Source organism: Sclerotinia sclerotiorum, genomic scaffold (genome assembly GCF_000146945.2).
Source record: "Sclerotinia sclerotiorum 1980 UF-70 scaffold_2 genomic scaffold, whole genome shotgun sequence".
In the NCBI taxonomy this organism is placed as follows: domain Eukaryota; kingdom Fungi; phylum Ascomycota; class Leotiomycetes; order Helotiales; family Sclerotiniaceae; genus Sclerotinia; species Sclerotinia sclerotiorum.
Window position 1 is genome coordinate 1,992,080 of NW_001820834.1, and position 19,384 is coordinate 2,011,463.

General features: G+C 43.1%; 6 protein-coding genes across 6 annotated transcripts; 1 reads left to right on the plus strand and 5 right to left on the minus strand.

The window, feature by feature from the left end:
• Positions 1-270: 270 nt before the first annotated feature.
• Positions 271-1,140, minus strand: SS1G_01838 (hypothetical protein; the record flags this gene model as incomplete). Its single annotated transcript, XM_001597592.1, has 2 exons — positions 271-991; positions 1,052-1,140. The coding sequence occupies 2 exons, from the start codon at positions 1,138-1,140 to the stop codon at positions 271-273; spliced, it is 810 nt and encodes a 269-aa protein (XP_001597642.1).
• A 2,559-nt stretch (positions 1,141-3,699) lies between these two features.
• On the minus strand, positions 3,700-4,546 carry SS1G_01839 (predicted protein; the record flags this gene model as incomplete). The annotated part of the gene is made up of 2 exons (XM_001597593.1): positions 3,700-3,936; positions 3,983-4,546. The coding sequence occupies 2 exons, from the start codon at positions 4,544-4,546 to the stop codon at positions 3,700-3,702; spliced, it is 801 nt and encodes a 266-aa protein (XP_001597643.1).
• Positions 4,547-5,671: 1,125 nt separating this feature from the next.
• On the minus strand, positions 5,672-8,548 carry SS1G_01840 (hypothetical protein; the record flags this gene model as incomplete). The annotated part of the gene is made up of 1 exon (XM_001597594.1): positions 5,672-8,548. The coding sequence occupies one exon, from the start codon at positions 8,546-8,548 to the stop codon at positions 5,672-5,674; it is 2,877 nt and encodes a 958-aa protein (XP_001597644.1).
• A 2,480-nt stretch (positions 8,549-11,028) lies between these two features.
• SS1G_01841 (predicted protein) lies at positions 11,029-13,440 on the minus strand (the record flags this gene model as incomplete). The annotated part of the gene is made up of 5 exons (XM_001597595.1): positions 11,029-11,114; positions 11,325-11,670; positions 12,025-12,629; positions 13,206-13,338; positions 13,429-13,440. 5 exons carry the CDS (start codon positions 13,438-13,440, stop codon positions 11,029-11,031), a joined length of 1,182 nt encoding a protein of 393 aa, XP_001597645.1.
• A 628-nt stretch (positions 13,441-14,068) lies between these two features.
• SS1G_01842 (predicted protein) lies at positions 14,069-14,405 on the plus strand (the record flags this gene model as incomplete). Its single annotated transcript, XM_001597596.1, has 2 exons — positions 14,069-14,104; positions 14,271-14,405. 2 exons carry the CDS (start codon positions 14,069-14,071, stop codon positions 14,403-14,405), a joined length of 171 nt encoding a protein of 56 aa, XP_001597646.1.
• Positions 14,406-17,128: 2,723 nt separating this feature from the next.
• Positions 17,129-18,758, minus strand: SS1G_01843 (hypothetical protein; the record flags this gene model as incomplete). The annotated part of the gene is made up of 2 exons (XM_001597597.1): positions 17,129-18,124; positions 18,183-18,758. 2 exons carry the CDS (start codon positions 18,756-18,758, stop codon positions 17,129-17,131), a joined length of 1,572 nt encoding a protein of 523 aa, XP_001597647.1.
• Between the last annotated feature and the right edge of the window lie 626 nt (positions 18,759-19,384).

Below are 19,384 nucleotides of genomic sequence, written 5' to 3' on the forward strand. Positions count from 1 at the left end.
ATATACTGAATTGGAAAAACATTAGTGACGTTTCAATTAGAAGAATTTTACGTTGCATTAGTAGCTTTTGAAGGGTTGCAGCGATGGCAAACGTTATTGCAAAACGGAAGTCAAATCACGAAGATGCGATATGTAGAGAAACGTTTTTTCATTTCTTTACTGCAAGTACTTCATTCATAATACACAGCACACTGTATATTACATCTCACCACTATGGGGCCCCACCGCTCCCCTTACAGGTAATTCCAGCAGTCTACGCTCTCAACCTCATCATGAAACGGTGTAAACACCACTTGCGCTAGCGGTTGGTGGGCCAGGTAGCGTTTGAGTCTCTGTGGCTGCGCCACTATAAAGAGGAGGACCAGGAATAGTATAATTCGAAAGAGTTCCATAAATACTGAACAGAATGCCCGGATCGGTGGGAGTATAAAAAGTTGTCGCGGACACACCAGCTGGTTTGGTTGTTCCTGTACCCTTGATCGCAAGACTAACACATTGCGGGTAGTTCTGAGCACCGTTGGCCGAAGCAGCAGAATGGAGAGCGATAATCTCGTGGCGAAGGACATAGTTGCCAGTTGCAATGTTTGAAGGTATTGTAACAGTCCAGCTATTGTTGTTGGCAATCAATACATCGGTACCCCAGAGTCCGCTTGTGTCTGCCGTTGGGCTGATCAATCCGACTTCATCAATCTTGAACCATTTCAATGTTGTTTTATCGACAGTTTCGCATGGACCGTTGCAATTGGCTAGGTAGTCAATCACTGGTCCTTTGTGAGATACGGGCCATGGTGTCCATTGCAGTTCAACCTTTCCTCCTGCGGTAACAGGAGCTTCGATCTGTGCTGGTGTTGCCCCTACGTGACAGATAATGTCGGGGGAAGTGTAGGCAGCGGGAGAGATGAATCCGTTGTCAAGATCTTTAGGGATCGGCCAGCCAACGGTTACTGGGGCAGGGCTGATATATTGATAGCTTGGATTGTATCCGTTGTAACTTCATATTGTCAGCTCAGGTTCCGGGAATGGGTAGGAATTTTCAGGATGGGAACTTTACTAGATTCCGTTGGCGACGATTCCAGAAACCGTGCCGTGAGCTCTCACGGCTGAGATAAGTGTCAAGGCTGTGAGTTGTTTAGAGAACATGATCGCTGTTTTTTTGCTGAAGATGTCTTGATTGTTTGTGTCTGGACTACAAACCGAATCTAGGAAAACAATGCCTACTTTATATCTCTCCTGCGAAGCATTATCGTCTACTCCTTTTTCGGGTCGCCGGAAGCGAACACAGAATATCAATCTTACAAATACATAAAGGAAACTACAAAACTGAAAACAATATAAAAAATTAAGCTTCTGGTTACAAGAACTAATTAAGTCGTCTTATGATCGATGTTGAAGGCCTGCTTATGGAGTAGATCATCTCTATATTAATATATGTGGTATTAGTCTTCACATCGAACTCGCCTATGAGATTCCATATGTTGAGTGCCGTTCCTTCAAGCTGCTACAAAGCGCCTCATATGCGGTGTTCCGTCGGCTGTGATGCCACATACCCCGGATTTTTATTTAACGAGTCCCAATTTCCCGACGAGCCGTCGGGAACTTTCTGGCGCCATTTTATCCGGAATCTGGGGTATGGGGTCGGGGATAAAAGGGATACGGCACATTCGCGAGATCGTGATATCTCATGATCATGATGTGATAATAGAAGGTTCTGGTAGGAAAGTAAAGAGTTGCATTTCTTGAGTGTCTTGGCTACAAATATTGTTTTCATGCTAATACTAGAAAAATCTGCCATTGAAATATGCCGTCTCGACTCTCACCAATGCTTTGCATGGATTTCACCGTACTTTATTTAGCACCAGTGTGTATTTTGGCTTAAAGTTTTGTGATTGATACATCTGACATGCTTGTAAGTTCGGGCGTGTGGAATAATGAAGATTTTATGGTCGCGAGTCATTGAAACACGTTCAAAATTCCATTTAACCATATTAAAGCACCTCCCGAAGCAGAACATCAACCATTAGTAGACGTCGCTTTCCCGGTTAGGCTGCTTAATCCGAGGTATAATTACATCAGATGGAGCTCGTTATCAAAGTGTAGCAATGTCACTCTAGCTCCCCAAGTACGTATGGGACAGATGCCGGTTTTGGAAACCCTCATGGAGAGCACCGGTGATCCGTTTACGAAGCTCTTGAAAAGCCCAGGTGTTTTATATATTGATACTAGTCCCCAAGGTCGAATTATCTATCTCGGAAGAATATTGCAGGGCCAGAAATTTGTCAAATATACCTAGGAAAATAGGACTTTAAATCTGTGCAGAGACGCACGCCTAGGCGATGCCGTTCCACCCTCAATTCCAAAGATCAAGTGATTATTTAATGTGCAGAATTCTGCTAGTTCTATGTGACAACATATCTTACTATTCTGAGCAACGTCAAGCTATTGGTTGGTGCATCTGTGATGAAATACAGAAATTAGTGGGGAGATTAGCATATGCACCTATCAAGTACGGCGCTTGGTATACGAGATAGCGTCTTGAATGGTCATGTCGGTATCCATCACTTCACCGCGTACACATTTTATAAGAGCATGAAAGTCAGCGTGATGGCCTCATGGTGTTTGAGAAGAGCGAACTAGGCAGGAAGGCCTTCTGAAGAGTACCAAATATAGAAGATAGATAACAGACGTGACGTGAAAAACTATCTTTTCGCTTGCACATGTTAAAATATAGTCCGTTGTGAGTAAGAGTCTATTCCATACCTTCGATGCCAATTATTTAGGACTGATTCGTTAATTATGGTGGAAGATCAAGGTCTATGAGTCTTGGCAATAGAGCATCTTTCGTCTGTCTTTTTACCCTTAACCTCTGTTCGCAAGATGTTGCCAGTTTATCTAAAAATAATTTATCTCTCTTTTGGCATGACATACGACTACTAGAATTATGTGACCCCTACGATTCTTGGAATCGTGGCGTAGCTAGATAAGTTATGATGTAGCCATTGTCTACCAATATACAAAAAGATTCTAAAATACATGAGAATTCCACTTTATTGACGCTCGTCTAAAGGTTTTTGCATTGCAGGATATAGTCTTCAAATATTTCGCAGGTAGGATCTCCTGATGCGACACATTTATGACAGAAGAACTATGGAAATAGACCGCCTTAAGGTGCGAACTACTTTTCCTTCTATCAAAATGCAGCTATCTTTTTCTTTTTTTCACCCAAATTTATCATTCAGTTAAGTTTGGCAATTATTTTCTATTTCACGTAGGTTGCACGAGATGGGAGTGGATGGGAGTGGATAATGTTTATATAACAAAGGAAATGTATCTTTTTATTATTTTTTGGTTTTTCAGTCTCTCTCGATAAAAGCAAGAACAAATTCTGGCATGTGTACAAAGGAAAGGTGTGTTTCAATTTCTTTTGACAGAAGCAAAAACGAATTCTAGCATGTCTACAAAGGAAATGTGTTTTTTTTTTTTGTTTTTTTGTTTTTGGTGTTCAGTCTCTCTCGATAAAGCAAGAACGAATTCTCACATGTCTGCAAAGGAAAACGCAAACCTAGCTGCAAGAGTGCCAGCTTCTATTGTACCACCTGTACTTTATGATTTCTTGTAAATCATTTCAACGTCCCACTCCATGCGCGTAATGGGGATATGTGAAATGAGAGCCTCGTGATAATTTTTGAAAGCTTCATACTCCTAAAGTAATTCCAGATGTTCCTTCTTCACAAGCGAAATTTCCTTGCGAATGATGTTCACCACTCGAACGGCCTTGTTATAGGGCGGTTTCAATAGAGCGAAGCGGTCGGCGTCGCATTCACCATCCTTTTTATCTTTGGGGGCAAAGGGACGGAAGCGAATGCGCTCGTACTCTTCCCCTTTCTCTGAGCGGCGGTAAGGAAAATTTAGAAAGCCCGGGAATCTGGTGGACCCGCGCTTCGAATTCGGCGCGTAAGTTTCCGTGTAACTCCTCTAAATTTACGAGTTCGAAGTGCATGGCACCTTGAGACTCTAGGAGCTCGAAGTACTTGATTGCAAAGACATGGAACTGAGACTCGCCGTCAAGTTGATCCGTCTTGATTATCGACAGGTCTTCAATGGGGATGTCGGGCTCTAGACTTCCTGTCTCCCTCAATGACAATGCATATCGGATGGAAGGCGGAAGCTCATCTGGAATATCCTGGGGACGAAAAATTCGATCTTCACTTGGTATATTATTTCTCTTTGCCTGTTCGTAGAGGCTGAGAGTGTACATGTCATCCTCTAATAGTTGCACAAATCTAGTTGCCCCTGGAATTGGCGTATTTCCCTCTTCACCTTGGATGAATTTGGCAATGTACATGTCCTCCTCTGATTCTTGAGAAAGTATATTTGCCTCTGGAGTTGGTGTACTTCTCTCATCACGTTGGACGATGCTAGGGAGCTCATCAACCATTTCCTGCTCATCAGGCCTAACTGGCTGTCTAGATCTCTCTTCGCGTTGGATGACGCTCGGGCGCTCATCCGCAATATCCAACTCATCACTTGCAAGTCTAGTATTCGCCATCTTTGTGGTTACGATGTTCTTCTGGCTAATTTGCTGAATGCTAATTGTAGAGAGTGAACTGAGCTGTAGATACGAGATTGATGTGCTAGTAATTATTGCTTGTGCTTGTGTGGTGTGTGTGTGTATGTGTGTGAGATATGATTGTTGAGGGCGATATTACACGTATTTATAATACAAAAGTAACACTTGTTCAGTATCTGTTGCCGATTTCGTAGCTGTACTCTTAGAGGTAGGATTACGCTGCTAGTTGAATCCATTGTTTAATTTGTTTGACTACCTATTGACGTATACGCGTATGAAGTTATTATGATATTGTTTCCTTCTTATTCATCATATTGGTAAGATGCGAAAGGGGCTCGTTCCATAAGTCTTTGTTTAAATTTGACTCAACCAGCCTAGCCGAGGTCCCACAATCCACCCCTTATAGAATCGGAAAAACAAGTTCTCAAACACCCATCCATCCCCGCCGCCTCAAAATCCGAAAAATATTCCCACTTCCCGCAACTACTCATATGAATTCCACGCCATATCATACCGCAGAATATACAAATGTCAATGTGCTCAAACCTATCATTATCGAGGGTCCGTCTCAAATATCGAGAATCCTATGTAAGACTTACTTCGTATGAAAGCGTAATTTGAAATACCTTGGGGAACAAGAGTGTAATTTAATACTGTGTTGGAGATACCTAGTATAGTCAGTATCAAGCAAAATATGAGAAATGGTGAAGTTTCAGTCCGGTGGCAGCAGGTATGAACATATTGGCTAGTCAGCGAGTATAGTACGACTAAATGACAAGGCAGGAAGAGCTATTTTCACATCATGTATGAGACGAAATGTAAGGGTTTAAAACACATGTATTGCTTAGTCAAAAGAAAGATAAATAAACAACCTCCACCAAATACACCTTCGAACAACCCCCCAATACTGGCTATCCACCACTCAGCAAACGTCCCCCGACCACCATCCACGCACTTAACACAGAAACAGAGCATTTTCTCATCCTCATCATAGCTCCCATCATCGTCATCATCATCACCAGCAACCACCATGACATCCGAAACAAATCAAAATCATATCCAAAGAAACCATTCCGTCCAATCCTCGTCAAAAGACAAATCACTCTAAACTCTTCCCAATGGCTTTCTAGCCCATCCATTCACGGTCCTCCATCCAGCACCACAAGCTCTACCCTCTTCAATAAGATTGTGTACACCCTCCAAAGTTCCCTCATTACCCACTGTCTGAACTCTACATCTCAGCAACCACTTCTCCCATGCCCAGCCACCGACTAACCCAGAAACACAAGCTGCATCTCCTGTAGTCCCACTGATAATTGCTTCCATTTCCAATGGGTCATCCACGCTATTTCTCTCGACGTCAAATTTATGTTCCGGGTCTGCGCCCATTGGCAAAAATACCCATGCGCGTTTGATACCTACAAAACCCGCGCGCTTCAAGCGACCGAGCCAGAGTTTGGTGGGGGCTGGATCGTACCCGAGAGTCTTGAGGTTGAATCCAAATTCGACACTCTTGGCCAAACCCATTGGACCTGCGTTGACAATATCTGAATCCATGATGGAGAAATCAAGATACCCACCTGGCTTAAGAATACGCATGCATTCATTAAGGCAAGCTTCCCATTCATCTTCCCCGTTCTCACCGCGCTCCTTGAGAATGCTGTAGATTTCGCGAGCGGAGATGAGGTCGAATTGATTGTCTTTCCATGGAAGCTTAACGAGACGCTCCACGGCTACTTGGCGAAGATTCTTAGGGCCGCGAATGTTGGAGTTAGAGAGTTGGCGAAGGGATTTGGTAGTCACCGTGTATACTTTACAGTTGGGATATTCGGTAGCACATTGCCATGCCCAATCACAAGTAGCTTGTCCGCCAAGATCAAGAATACGGGCACGGTCTCTAGGGGTGCCGTTAATAGTGGGACCCATGGAGGAGAGTCTTGCAAGACGTTTGGCAACAGGAGCTGCGATTAAGCGACCTCCGTTGAGCAATTTAGTTGCTGCGACATTCCAGGCTGCAGGTGCCATTTGTTCGAGAGCTTCGATCTCTTTGTCGTGCTTTAGCTTGTCTAGATCTTCAAATGGAGTTTCGTCACCACGAGCCACGTTGGAAGACATGCGGCGCTTGGCGGACATTGGAAGAACGCTCAATTGGTATTTACCGAGGAGATGGGCACGATGAGCTGCTGGAAAAGATACTCGTTGAGATTGGATAGCTTCAAATCTGGGCACCCGATGCACGAATACATCACGGCGATGAGTTTTGCGAATCGATCGTTTGAAGGCACGGTGATAGGTCGATTCTTGGGGAAGGGCTTTAGGTAGTGGACAAGACTTTCCAGCAAGCTTAGCAAGCGTAGCAGTAGCAGCTGCTGGAGTAGAGACATCATTGATAGAGTCTGTAGAGAAGTGAACGGTCTTTTTACGCTGCAAAGGGAGTGGCTCTGGCTCAATTGGTGAGATTGCCATTTCTGCTGCTGAGAATCTTACACTGGAAGCTCGCTTCAACAAGGCGACTTCGTCATCACGTGCCTCTGTAGGGTTGATGAGTTCTGAAAGGTAATCATGTTGAGCTGCGAGCCACAGTGCAGTGCGATCAATATTAACAGTCGCAGTATCCTCAAGCTTGTTAATATATCCAGGTGCGTAATCGGTCAAAATTTCATCAGCTACAATGACCTCCTCAAAGCTAGTTTTATTTGGCGGAGGCGATCTGATAGCAACAATAGTTTCGTCAGAATTATCGTGGCGGATCTCTGGTCGGATGAGTTTAGCTGTTGGTGGCCCATCAGTATCAGCAGGCTCTGGAACTTCGATAATACGCTCAACTGGTTGTGGTGCCCATGGGGTGTTGTAAAAGTTTTCCGCGGTGGTTGATGAAGGAGGGAGAGGTTCATCGGGCGTGACAGGTACAAGGTGCCAGGTATGCCTCGCACCATGACCTAAAGATGCGAAGAAGCCACCAGGAGATGGTATTTCTAGGTTTGTTAGACTTTCCATAGCTCTTTGTTGGCTTGGGGTGAGAATCAGTGAATTAGCGCGATGAATATTGGTGTTCAAAGGTGGCAAGCTTTGCTGCATTTCTTGAGTGGGAGCGATTTCTTGTGGTACAGTACTTAGTTCAATGACTTGTTCCAATTGCTGCTCCTCGAGGTAGTCATTAGAAGGACCTGAGATCGCCTCCAAGGTAGCCATAGCAGCAGGTTGCAATTGAATTCTCCAGCTAGCACGAGGACCGTCCTCTTCGCTGTCGTAACCAATATCTGGAGTTGGTGGAGCAGACATTTGAGCCATCTGCTCTGAATCCATGCTTCCATCCAATGACGGCGGAGTCGAAGAGGATGGAACTGATAGATTCTCTTGATTCTTCAAGAACGTAAGGACAGCAGGAGACATGGCTACTCTTGGAGGTGGTGTTGGGGGCACTGGAGATGCCAATTGTCGTTTGAATGCTGTGACTTCAGCCCATGGATCTCCATTTGGGGGGATCACAAGCGAGGGTAATGAGCTTAGGGAATTTCTGCTTCCGATTGAACTTGTGGATGATCTGTTCGATCTTGGAGACTGCCCAATACTGGCCCTTCGTCTCAAAGTGCTGCCCCTTCGATTATCTTCGTCAGATGAAACATCGTAAAGATCATCGAAGTCAGTAGCATCAGTTGTAAAACTTGCTCTTGTCCATGGTGCGGATGAAGGAGCAGAGGTTGAGTCTCTGCTTGAATCCGAGCAAGATGGTGAAGCTGGACGATATGGTTGCATGAATTGATTCGCTCGAGGTGTTGGAAAGTGATCGCTGAGTGGAGAAAGCCAGTCTGCCTTATGGGAGGATCTATCTTGACCTCGCATTTCCATGTGTTTTGAACCACGTATCGATTCTTCTTCATCTTCCATTATTGTATTAAGAAGCCTTCGTCGTCTCTGTGCCTGCACAGGTGAAGTCGGTGGCCGGTATGTTGTGGCAGGTAGATAATCTAGAGTTGCCATTTTGTCGACCCAGAAAACGTGCCTTTTTTGATATACCCTCCTCGTCGGCTAGGTATCGTGTATTAATTTTTAAGACGCTCTACGTCTAGTGAGATAAGGAAAGAAAATTAAAAGACAGTATGCTTCGATCAACGAAGACTTTGCAACACTATGCTAAAAAAAAAAAAAAAAAAAGAGGAATTAACAAGAACGAGAACAATACACCTCCTACACTACGAGAAAGAACGAGACGAGAAGAAATGATGACCTGAGTTTGGTAACTGGGTCACTGAAGGGTTTATACCGACAGTACTTGCCAAAAAACGACAAGGGGTCCAGCAGGTGTGGCTCCAATTGAAGCCAAATTTTCTTGAAGAACCGGCAAAAAGAGGTTTTCCAAGCTTCTCCAAGCGTCAAGGGCATCATGATCTCCACTAGTGAGGAGAGACATCCAAAAAGAGTCTACGGAGTAAAATAGTCAAATTGTTTAAGATGCTACAGCATCGGCTCATAATTCGTACACCCAATAAAAGTTGTGGCTGTCTCACCCCAGTGCATGGCACTGATGAGCTAGCAGCAAATAGTTGGCAACTGACGACTGAAATGGTAAGAGAAAATTGATTTCTCTGGGGAATTGCGCGCGCGACGAGTAAATGAGAATTCAAGAGGGTAGTATTTTGTTAGCGCTTGCATACAACATCTACCAATGAGACTGCTCATCGCCTGCAGGACCCAGCTGGTTCGTGGAACCCACCAAGAGTTGGGCGCGTAAATATAGAAATGATTAAGAGATTGACCTATGAAGACGAATATGAGTACGCCACGAATTAGAATGGGTTTGACTCGATGGTAGATTAATTGTATACGAGTGGACGTGATGTTCCGATTTACAATTGATCCGCATGAATCTACCCATGTAGAAAAGAGCATCGCAGGGAAGTAAAGTGGCAGGTAGGTCGCTATATATACATTCTGCATTCTGTAAGAAGAAGTATTTTCCGAAAATTCGATCAATATTGCGCCCAACCAGTCATTCTAACTTGATCTTGATTGTGTGAACCACGAAGATGTATGATCTTATGAGTAATGCTGGCGGTACCTGCATTTAAATTATCGGCCAAGTAGCATCGGGTGATGAAGATGCTTGGTGCATATATCCCAGCGTCTGGTGTGTGTTATTGCATGATGGCATAGTGAAGAAGTAAAATATGTTTGAGTTGAGTTTGATGAATCATCTGCATGGTTGAAATGAGAACATGGTGAGCGTTTGCACAAACAAATTGCTAAATTTTAGTCACGTGTTGAGGTGTATCTCCATCATACGGAGTAATCCTACGGATCACCGTTCGCGTAGATTTTAATCCCACAACGGCCGTTCCTCCCTTGATCAATCAGCCCTCTTCAATCGTCATTGCACCCACTTATACTCGAGTATAAGCTACTCAGCACTCAGCAAGATATTACACATCTTAACTCACGTTGTACGATCAATAATCCGCTGTTGAATACCATTCAGAAACCTAGCTACTCAGCAGTCAGGCACCATTCAACATATGCATGTCTGGGCAGCCATCTCCGTACTCTTTTCAATGCTGTGAACTCATAAGCCATCCATTCATCAAGTACTCATTGTACCACAAGCCAACAACTACCGAGAACCCCAACCCTTTGTGTGGAGCCCCGCGGCCGTTGAAATGAGGTGAGATGATTCATACTCTAGAATATAATCCCATCCCTGAACGACCATATATATGACCAACACTCGAACGCTCATATCAATATCAGTATCAATATCAATCCCACTACATACACATTTATTCTAACACGAGATTCGCAGTATTCCCAAAAATACCCCTCATCCATAAACCGCTACTAATCCCAACCGTCCCAACAGCTCCGCCTCCTCTCTTTTTGATCAAAAAAGTCCCTAGACAAGCGGCACCACAAACTCAAGAGGTTTCATTTCACAGCCCAACTCCGCCAACCTTACTACCACTCCCAATAAACCAAACCCAGCCTTCCCCCCCCCCCCCAAAAAACCCATCAAACCAAAACCAACAAAAAACCAAAGACAAAATTTCCAAAAGTCTGCAGCACATTTATATTTTCGAAAATATCTACATACTATCAAACACATATCACCCCCTCAAACAGGTCACTAGAAAAGGACCGTCTAGTCTGGCCTGGTCTGATCTGTTCGTATTCGATTCAAGCTGATAAATCTATATATGTATGCATGTATATGGATGTATATATTAACCCAATTGATGACAGGTCAGGTAGGGAAATCAGTATATGACGAATGTGCACTTCATTTATTCCACTATGCGGAAACCGTGATTCTTATTAATATTCTTAAACCAAGTGGTGACTAGGATGATATTCTTACACTATCACAACTGTAGACATCACGTACAAGCGAGCAAGCGCGTTCACGGCTATACCCATACCAAGGTTTATTTTGGGGATTGCCAATGTTGGGATTTCAAGAACATCAAAAGTTAATATTGCTTCACATTTGCATTTCCCCTCCGAGCCTTACGTTTGCGTTGAAGAGTATCTTTCAATGAGCACATCGTGGGAAATGCTATTCATACAAGATACAGAACTTATAAGCCAATTATGAAGAGCCATCACGCACAATGACTCAAGTACGGCCTAATATCAATCGATCTATAGCTATCATCTTCTAACATGACAAATTTATCTCCTCTAATAAACGGAAATTTGATCATCACGCTTCAATTTGTTGTTGAATTCGATGTATCCTCCGAATGACGCGATCCCGTTGCCTCACTTACTGGATACAGAAGAGCACGTATCAGTGACTCAACCTCTTGCCTTCCACTCAATCCAAGCGGTAAATGTGGAGTGGCCGGTTCTACAGCCTTATTCCAGCCTTCCAAAATCTGTTGCCGACTTCTTGGATCAGGGATTGTACTATCAAGGAAGCCACGGATATCCTCGATGACGAATTCCGGAACATACGAATCTGAAGTTGAATCTTCAGTATTCATGGGAGGAGCAGCGGTCACAAAAGCATATCGGACTTTCGTGCGCTTTTTTGCAGGTGGGGGGTCGCAGTATAATTCCCCAATTACCGCTAAAGTCCATTCACCGGGCATAATTTTTGAACAGTTGTCCTTTCTCTTGCGTTAGCAGTGTCTGGGAATGGCACCAACTCGCAATGAATTTTCATTATCTTCGGATAAGGCATGGGGCATTGCTAAGTATTTTGCGACATGCAGTACGTCCGCTATTTCAATACATATAAATGGCTCCGTGGACATGAGATAATAAATGGATTGCGCAATTCCTGCAATGAACGCAGATGGCGGGACATTCGTCTTCCCAAAGGATATGAAGGCGTGATCAGGAGACCTAAAAGAGGAATTAATCACGCCATTGGGGAAGCAAGACTCGATGCAAAGGCCTCCAGCATTGCGGCACTGAACCTCAATTGTATCGGAGCAAGTCAACATAATCAATTGACTCACAACTGGCTTGATATGGCCATGTGCTGGAGCTTCGCTTTGGTTCAATGTATCAACTTTGTGCCTACGAAAATCCACAAGTGGCAGCGCAAGAAGCTCTGTGTCATAAAGCTGAACCGTAGTTCCTCTTAATAATTCGATTTTCCTGCTTAAAGGAATTTGTGGAGTGCTCAGGAGGTAAAGGAATTCGAGTCTAGGGAATTCGACGAGAATTTCCCTCAGAAATTCCTCGGTAATGTTAGGGTTTCCAGAGAAGCTCAAACCAATCACATCCGTTGGGTTGTTTAATCTTTCATTCAATAATTCGAATATTTGTTCGATTGTCAGGTCGAAAGCTCCAAGGTCGATTGTAGATTCGTTCTCAAGTATAGTGCTCAAAAGTCGACGTGCAGAGGCAAAATTCGACACGATGGTAGGATCAACATACAGCTTTGATTTGGCAGCAGGATAGAAATCCGGGAGAAGCGATGCGGTTTCGATGATTTGAGGGAGCTCGGAGGGTGTGCCTTCAATTATCACGTTCAAAACCTTGGCAATAGAGGATGCCTGGAGGCTGGGAAAATCAGCCGTTTCAACGTTCGATTCTCTTTTTATCCAATGCTCCTCTTCTGTGGTGTAGAAATTAGTCCAAGGTTCCGATTGTTGTCGTCAACAATAAAATGTCACAGAGATCAAACGAGTTATATTTACCCTTAAGGGTCTCCCTAATAAGGAGCTGTTCAGTCTGGTTATGACGCCAACGCGGGGTCACCCATTCAGGGTGAGGCCATTGACTATAAAAAGATCGGCAGTGCACCAATGGCGCCGTTCCAAAGATTTCCATCAAGTCTTTAAACTTCTCCTGCTCATCTGAGTCAAGAATGTTGTGGTATTTCCAAAGGTATTTAGGCCCAGTAAGTGGAGTCATGGGGGGGAGGTGGTATGATGGCTTCCTCTATGTCCAAACCGTCGTTGAAGGAGTACTCTGAAAATCTGACAAAGCAATAGCGCACTTTTTCCAACTCTGTAATATCGAATATGGTAATTACATCACTGCTGTAGCCTCCATCAAACGGGCAATTCCAAAGAGATCACTGAAAGCGGGAAAATAATTATCCTTTACTTCTAGAGCAGATCCGATAATCAGACATGTAAGAATAAACGGGAATGGAAATTCCCTGGAAATTTTGTTATAATCAACATACTGCCTCCAGTCTTCTTTAGTGAGATGAGTTGCATGGCGAAGTTCGTGCGAGAGTGCGATTCTGTTGGCAGGTGATTGCAAGATTTGGCGGATATTGGAAGAGATTTTGAGAGCAATATTACCATAGTGGCATCCTAGGGGATAGTTAGTATGATAATAGCTAAGTTTTATTGTGGAAAAGTAGACGAGAGAGAATGTACTTTGTTTTAGCCCTGCTAATGCACGATACCGACCATTTATTTTGGCGATGATGAAGAATTGTTGTTCCAGTAGCATCTTGAATGACTTCTCTCTGTGTTGTCAGATCACTTTCATTGAATCTAATTTCGCGTGTGAGTGTACTTGAGTATTTACTTTCTTTATGTGGTAAACGCGACGACCTCGCGTTAATGCGTGACTCAGCGGGTAGGGGTCAATGTTAGAGTAAAGCGATTTCAAATTTCTTGTTGGGTTGGCCAATGAGGCTGAGGTGCATATGCAAAGTGCCTGCAAAACAGGTGGATAACTAAAGCCACAGCCGAAAAAGGAAAGAACGGTTGCTTTTTGCTGCGGAGTATACTTCTGACGTGAGTATGGAAATCACCGTCCCGAAGACCACGTGGTTCGGAATTGCGCGCGGGTATCCGAGAAATCCTTAATATAGTTCTACATAGCCGATATCTGATGTATACACCGAAGGTTTTCTTTATCATACAAAGGCTTCTCTTTATTTCTCTATTCTAAAAAACCTTAGATTACAAAGGAAGATAAATAGAAATCTATACTATATAGACCAATTATATGGTGGTCATGTAATTCATGTACTATGCAAGCATTTCTATGCTGTATATACCTAGTAGATTTTACAGTGGTTGAGGGATGGACATGCCAACATGCACTAGTAGAGTAAGACAAAGAACTGTAAGTTCGAGAGACAACGGCATTGTTATGAGAACAACAATATGATTATCTATACATACATCCATATTGGAACAATGCACAATCTGGGACTCACCTACCAATTCTGTACAATGACAGAACATTCAAGCAACATTGCTCTGGACAACTATTAATATACTAAACACAGGCAATGTCTCTCACACAATCATCTCTTCACCCAATCGTCTCTTCGTCCACTCGTCTCTTCAATCTACTCGTCTCTAAACAACCAACACCCACACAAACACAAGTAATTCAATCGTCTCAAGAAGATTTTCACTAGTTAACAAGATCAAGATGAGTTCATCAAATCGGAATGGCAGCCCCCCATGCAATCATTACCAGGAAACTTCAGAACCAACAACCCGATCAACATTTTTTGGACCATGCCCTTGGACATCTGCACCAACAGACCGTGTGGAAATGTACGGCTCCCTCATCGAATACACATTGAAGTATTACTACCAGCCGCGCCCCCTTCCGAGTGATATTATCTATGATCTAGATTGTCCCAAAACTGGTATCACCTAGAACGTTACGACATAGTAAAATACAACCTCCTGCATCTCTGTTGGGAGGTGAGGGATAAAATAAAGGAAGAAATCGACGACTTGAAGAAAAAGCACGATGATCTGAATCGGCACTACGCAGCTTTACTCAGCCAATTCTTCGAGTCTTCCGCCGTCAAGGTCTCTTCAAAACCCTGGAAATTGCTAAAATGCGAGGCAGGTCGTGCCTTTGATCCTTGGTACAAATGTGTGTGCTGTAACTGTTTCCGCTTGCTTGAACATTCCTTCCAGGAAATGCTATGGGAAACGCGCAGCTTGGAAACTGATCTTGATTTCTTGCGCATCGAACATCAGGAATTGATTGAGAAGTATGTCTCGCTCCCGTGCAAAATCATTCGTAGAGATTATGCAAGAATCTGAAGGCTGGCTCTCACACGATCATCTAGAGTGTTTCCTTTGTCGATGTTTACAAGTTTAGGGAATAAGTATCCAGGTAGAATGGTTCTTTCTAAAAAAAAAACAATCATCTAGAGTGTTTCATTTGTCGATCTTTACAAGTTTAGGGAATGAGTAATTAGGTAGAATGGTTCTTTCTTAATAACAACCGTACCCGGATGGGATGATTCTTTCTTAATAACAATATATTTGTTTCCCAACAAAAAGAACAAAACACAACAAAAAAATGCAATATTTCTCTTCTTAAAAAAAAAAGGCCCAAACAATGCACCCTGTGAAATAGAAACAGTGATGAAAGGAATGTAAACAATAACTAACATAATTATCGGGAGATTAGAAGAAGCTTGTACCACAAAACTAGTAGTGTAGTTCAAACTCGATGCTTGGGCTTCACACAAATAGGAGCGAAATTTCACCACTACCTACTATTAGTGAAACTGCTTCACCACTGCATTCTTTCCTGTGTTTCTGCACCTAGGTATTCATATACCCAGACCCTCTCCACTAAAGTGTTGCAAAATCTCCAACTTTGACTCAAAGGGAAATGATAAAAATTTATCTTGCACAATTGTTGGCTTTTTCTCTCCCTATGTGTATAAAAGATTACCATTCTTGCATCTAATTGTTACGTAGTAACAGTCAACCTGTCCATATGAGCTTAGACCCCGTGGAAAAGCAAACCGATTCGCATACAATTTTGTATGGTAATCGGTTCGTAGAGTCTCCCCACCTTCAGCAAGCACAGACATATAGTCTGATCCAAGTCACGTGATGGACCCTGCATATTCAGGGATACGAATCGTAGGTCCATACGAATCGTAGGTCCATACGAATCGAAGGTCCACAAACTCTCAGGACCCAAGAGATCCAATGGAGGACGAAGGTCTATATAATCAGGATGGTTTCCTTTGTGTAGAGCTTCGTGCTCAAGATCAATCATTTAGTATACTCTACTATTAGTTACGAATTGCATATCATTATTGTCATTACTTAAGTCCCTGCTTGACGCCTAGTTATAAACCACCTCGAGAGCCTGGAGCACTTCCACGTGATCTAGACGGCAAACCTCGTAACACTAATTTATGCATCTCCTAACCCTTATTATTTCTTTTCGCAAAAGTAATCTTACATATAATCACACCACTAGCTATGAAAAAAATACCCACCCTGCATTATTTAGAAAACAAATAATTTAAAAAATATTCAGAGCCAAGTACAAAAAACGACAATAAACTTTGACAGATTATTTGCTGAGCAACTTTACTATGTATGCACTTTACCTTGGACTATTTAGCACTTTTTTTCTAGTGTGATGAGGATATTGATCGACTAGACACACAATTGTAATCTTATGTGGTTCAGTTACCGCTTAAAAAAACACCTGCAGCATTGCAACAAAAACCTCAATAAAGTGGAATAAATATACAAAAAATAATCTTACAACCAAAGACCTGCAATCCAATCCAATCCATGTACTGTTACGAGGTTTGCCGTCTAGATCACGTGGAAGTGCTCTAGGCTCTCGAGATGGTTTATAACTAGGCGTCAAGCAGGGACTTAAGTAATGACAATAATGATATGCAATTCGTAACTAATAGTAGGATATACTAAATGATTGATCTTGAGCACGAAGCTCTATACAAAGGAAATCCATCTTGGTTATATAGACCTTCATACTAATCGTCCCCTTGGTCCCCTCGGTCCCTTCGATCAAGAGACCGAGGGGATCGAAGGGACCATGTGATTACATAATTGGTCACATGATACGAGATCCGAAGCCGTCGTAACATGTACCAACCACAAGCTAAACATACAAAAACATATAAGATGTTAAAAGGAATGACCTTACACAGGGAATAGTGGGAAACTGATAGGGCAGAACTGAGGCTATATTGGTCTTGTATATAAATCACTCATTATCTAAGTTCTACGGAAGTGCGAAGCTCTCCTACAGAGAGCTTCTCAATCTAGTCCTAATAGGACTAGTGCCCTGTGCACGTGCTACGCAGGAACCATTCACTTTAACATAAGATTCAATTTCTTAAATATTGTTCCTCTTCTTAATCCCCACCATACACTCCAAAGGCTTTCTCAAAAATCCCTCTCTCGTCTCCAAAACATCCTGATATAGATCAAATTCATATCTCCTAAATGTTGTTGCCACAATAAGTGCCAATTCCATCTCTGCTACATTTCTTCCTACACAACTTCTTGGTCCATAACTGAAGGGGATGAAAGCGTTCTTTTGCCTTTCGGTTAAATGGTCCCATCGATCTGGTACGAAATCATCTGCGTTACTACCCCAGATTTCTTTCGAGCGGTGAATTGTGTAGGCTGGGACGGAAAGGACCGTGTAACCTGGGAAGAAACGTCCACAGACTTCTGCTCCTCCAGGAGGAACGATACGAGGGAGTCCAAGGGAAGAGGTAGAGTGAATGCGAAGGGTTTCTTGAATAACGTTATTCATGTACTTCAAATCCTTGACCATGTCGAAAGTGGGAACATCGACTCCTGCAGGAATTGCATCATCTAATTCCTTTTGAAGCTTTTGGAGAACCCCTGGAGTCTTACAAATCCAGAAGAGAATTGCACAGGAAGTATTGGATGTAGTGTCCGAACCAGCGATAAGTTGGGTAAGAGCTTCTGCAGTTAATTCTTGGCGACTGAGTTTAGCACCCGTCTCATCCTTTCCTTCCATAAGTCTGGCCAAAAGATCAACGCGACCATCTTCTTTTTCACGATCGAGACGTTCGCTCACTCGGGCAACAGCAATACCAGCTAAGTTTTCTACCGCAGCGAGACCTTGACTAAAGAAAGGATCTGGGAAGTGTTTGGCGTATGGCTTGAGTTGTGGTAAGCAACCAAGTGTTCCAGAAACTTCACCACGGCGATTGAGAACTTCAACAGCTGGTGCATAAGTGATCGGTGCATCGGGTGTCTTTCGAATTTCCGTGATATCCTTTCCCTTTTCGAGCATGCCAAATGGAGCTCCAAATGCAAGGTCACCAATGATGTCAAAAGCGAGATAATTGAACCACTGCAAATTTGAAACATTAATACTGATGACAAAGCTCATTCTGAGTAATTAAACTTACGTGAAGGCAATCAATTTTGGCAAATTGTCCATGAGCATTGTCAGACATTGCATCCCAACGATTCACAAACAGATCCAAATTTCCATGCATGTATTGTTCGAATTGGCCAATACTTTTGGTAGAGAAGGTATGCGAAATAGTTTTGCGCTTTCTTGTGTGTTCGATACGATCACGAGTGTTAAACAGACCTCTCTGAATCGAGACGAAAGCATCGTAGTAATCTCTGCGAAGAAGCAAATTAGCCATTGAAACCCCTTCGAACCAAATGAAGACCAACGATTTCAAAAATCCATTGCCATGACCATAAACGCCCTGTATGGCAGCATCATCTGCGATACTGACATGATCTGGTTGGATCCTAACCATTTTTCCATATTTGGCATGAGCATCATGAACACTCAGATATCGATATCCAAATCGAGCTTGCAACAGCAGCCATAACCTTGTGAATTTCGCGGGGAAAGGTCCTGGAATGTCCCTAATAGCTGTGTTGGACGTGAAATATGGCACGACAAAATAGAGCACCAATGCGATTGGAATCGCATAAGGCGAAAGAAGGAAATCCACCACGGCCATTGTGTGTTGGAGCTGGGGCTAAAGCACCAGGTTTTCTGCCGGACGTGCTGCGGGGGTCCAATGCAATATGGCGAACACAAGCGAATGGTAAAATAATAGTTTCAAGGGTATCGCAGCACCCAAAATATCTTTATTTCACACGTCAAATGAAGTAAAAAGATAAGTTCAACTCAAAACATACAGCGACATTGAGCTCAATTATAGATAGTAGCTGAAGTCTTCAAAAGTGCCGACCATTAAAACCGTTCACCCCGCAATTTCCATTAACCTTAATGGCGCATCCCGCAATCCATGTGCTCGGGTCCAGACGCTAAACAAGACAGCTCGATTCATCTAACCAATGGTAGTGAGCGTCAGAGTAATCCCCGGTGAACTCTCGGAATCTCTGTGCTTATCCTTCAAGCTGATGTTTCAAAGCTGGTAATTGACGGTGAGGTTATACTCTCCAACTCCCTTTCTTCGAAGCCGAAGTGATTGGCATTGCATGGCATGCTCCTCATGTGGAACTCCTCTTGCTGAATTGAATTTTTCGAAGTAGGACGTTACATTGGGCGGATACATGTCGGAAATCTATCTGAATTTTTCTATGTGCATATCCGCTTACTTTAAAGTTCCTGGCTGAATTT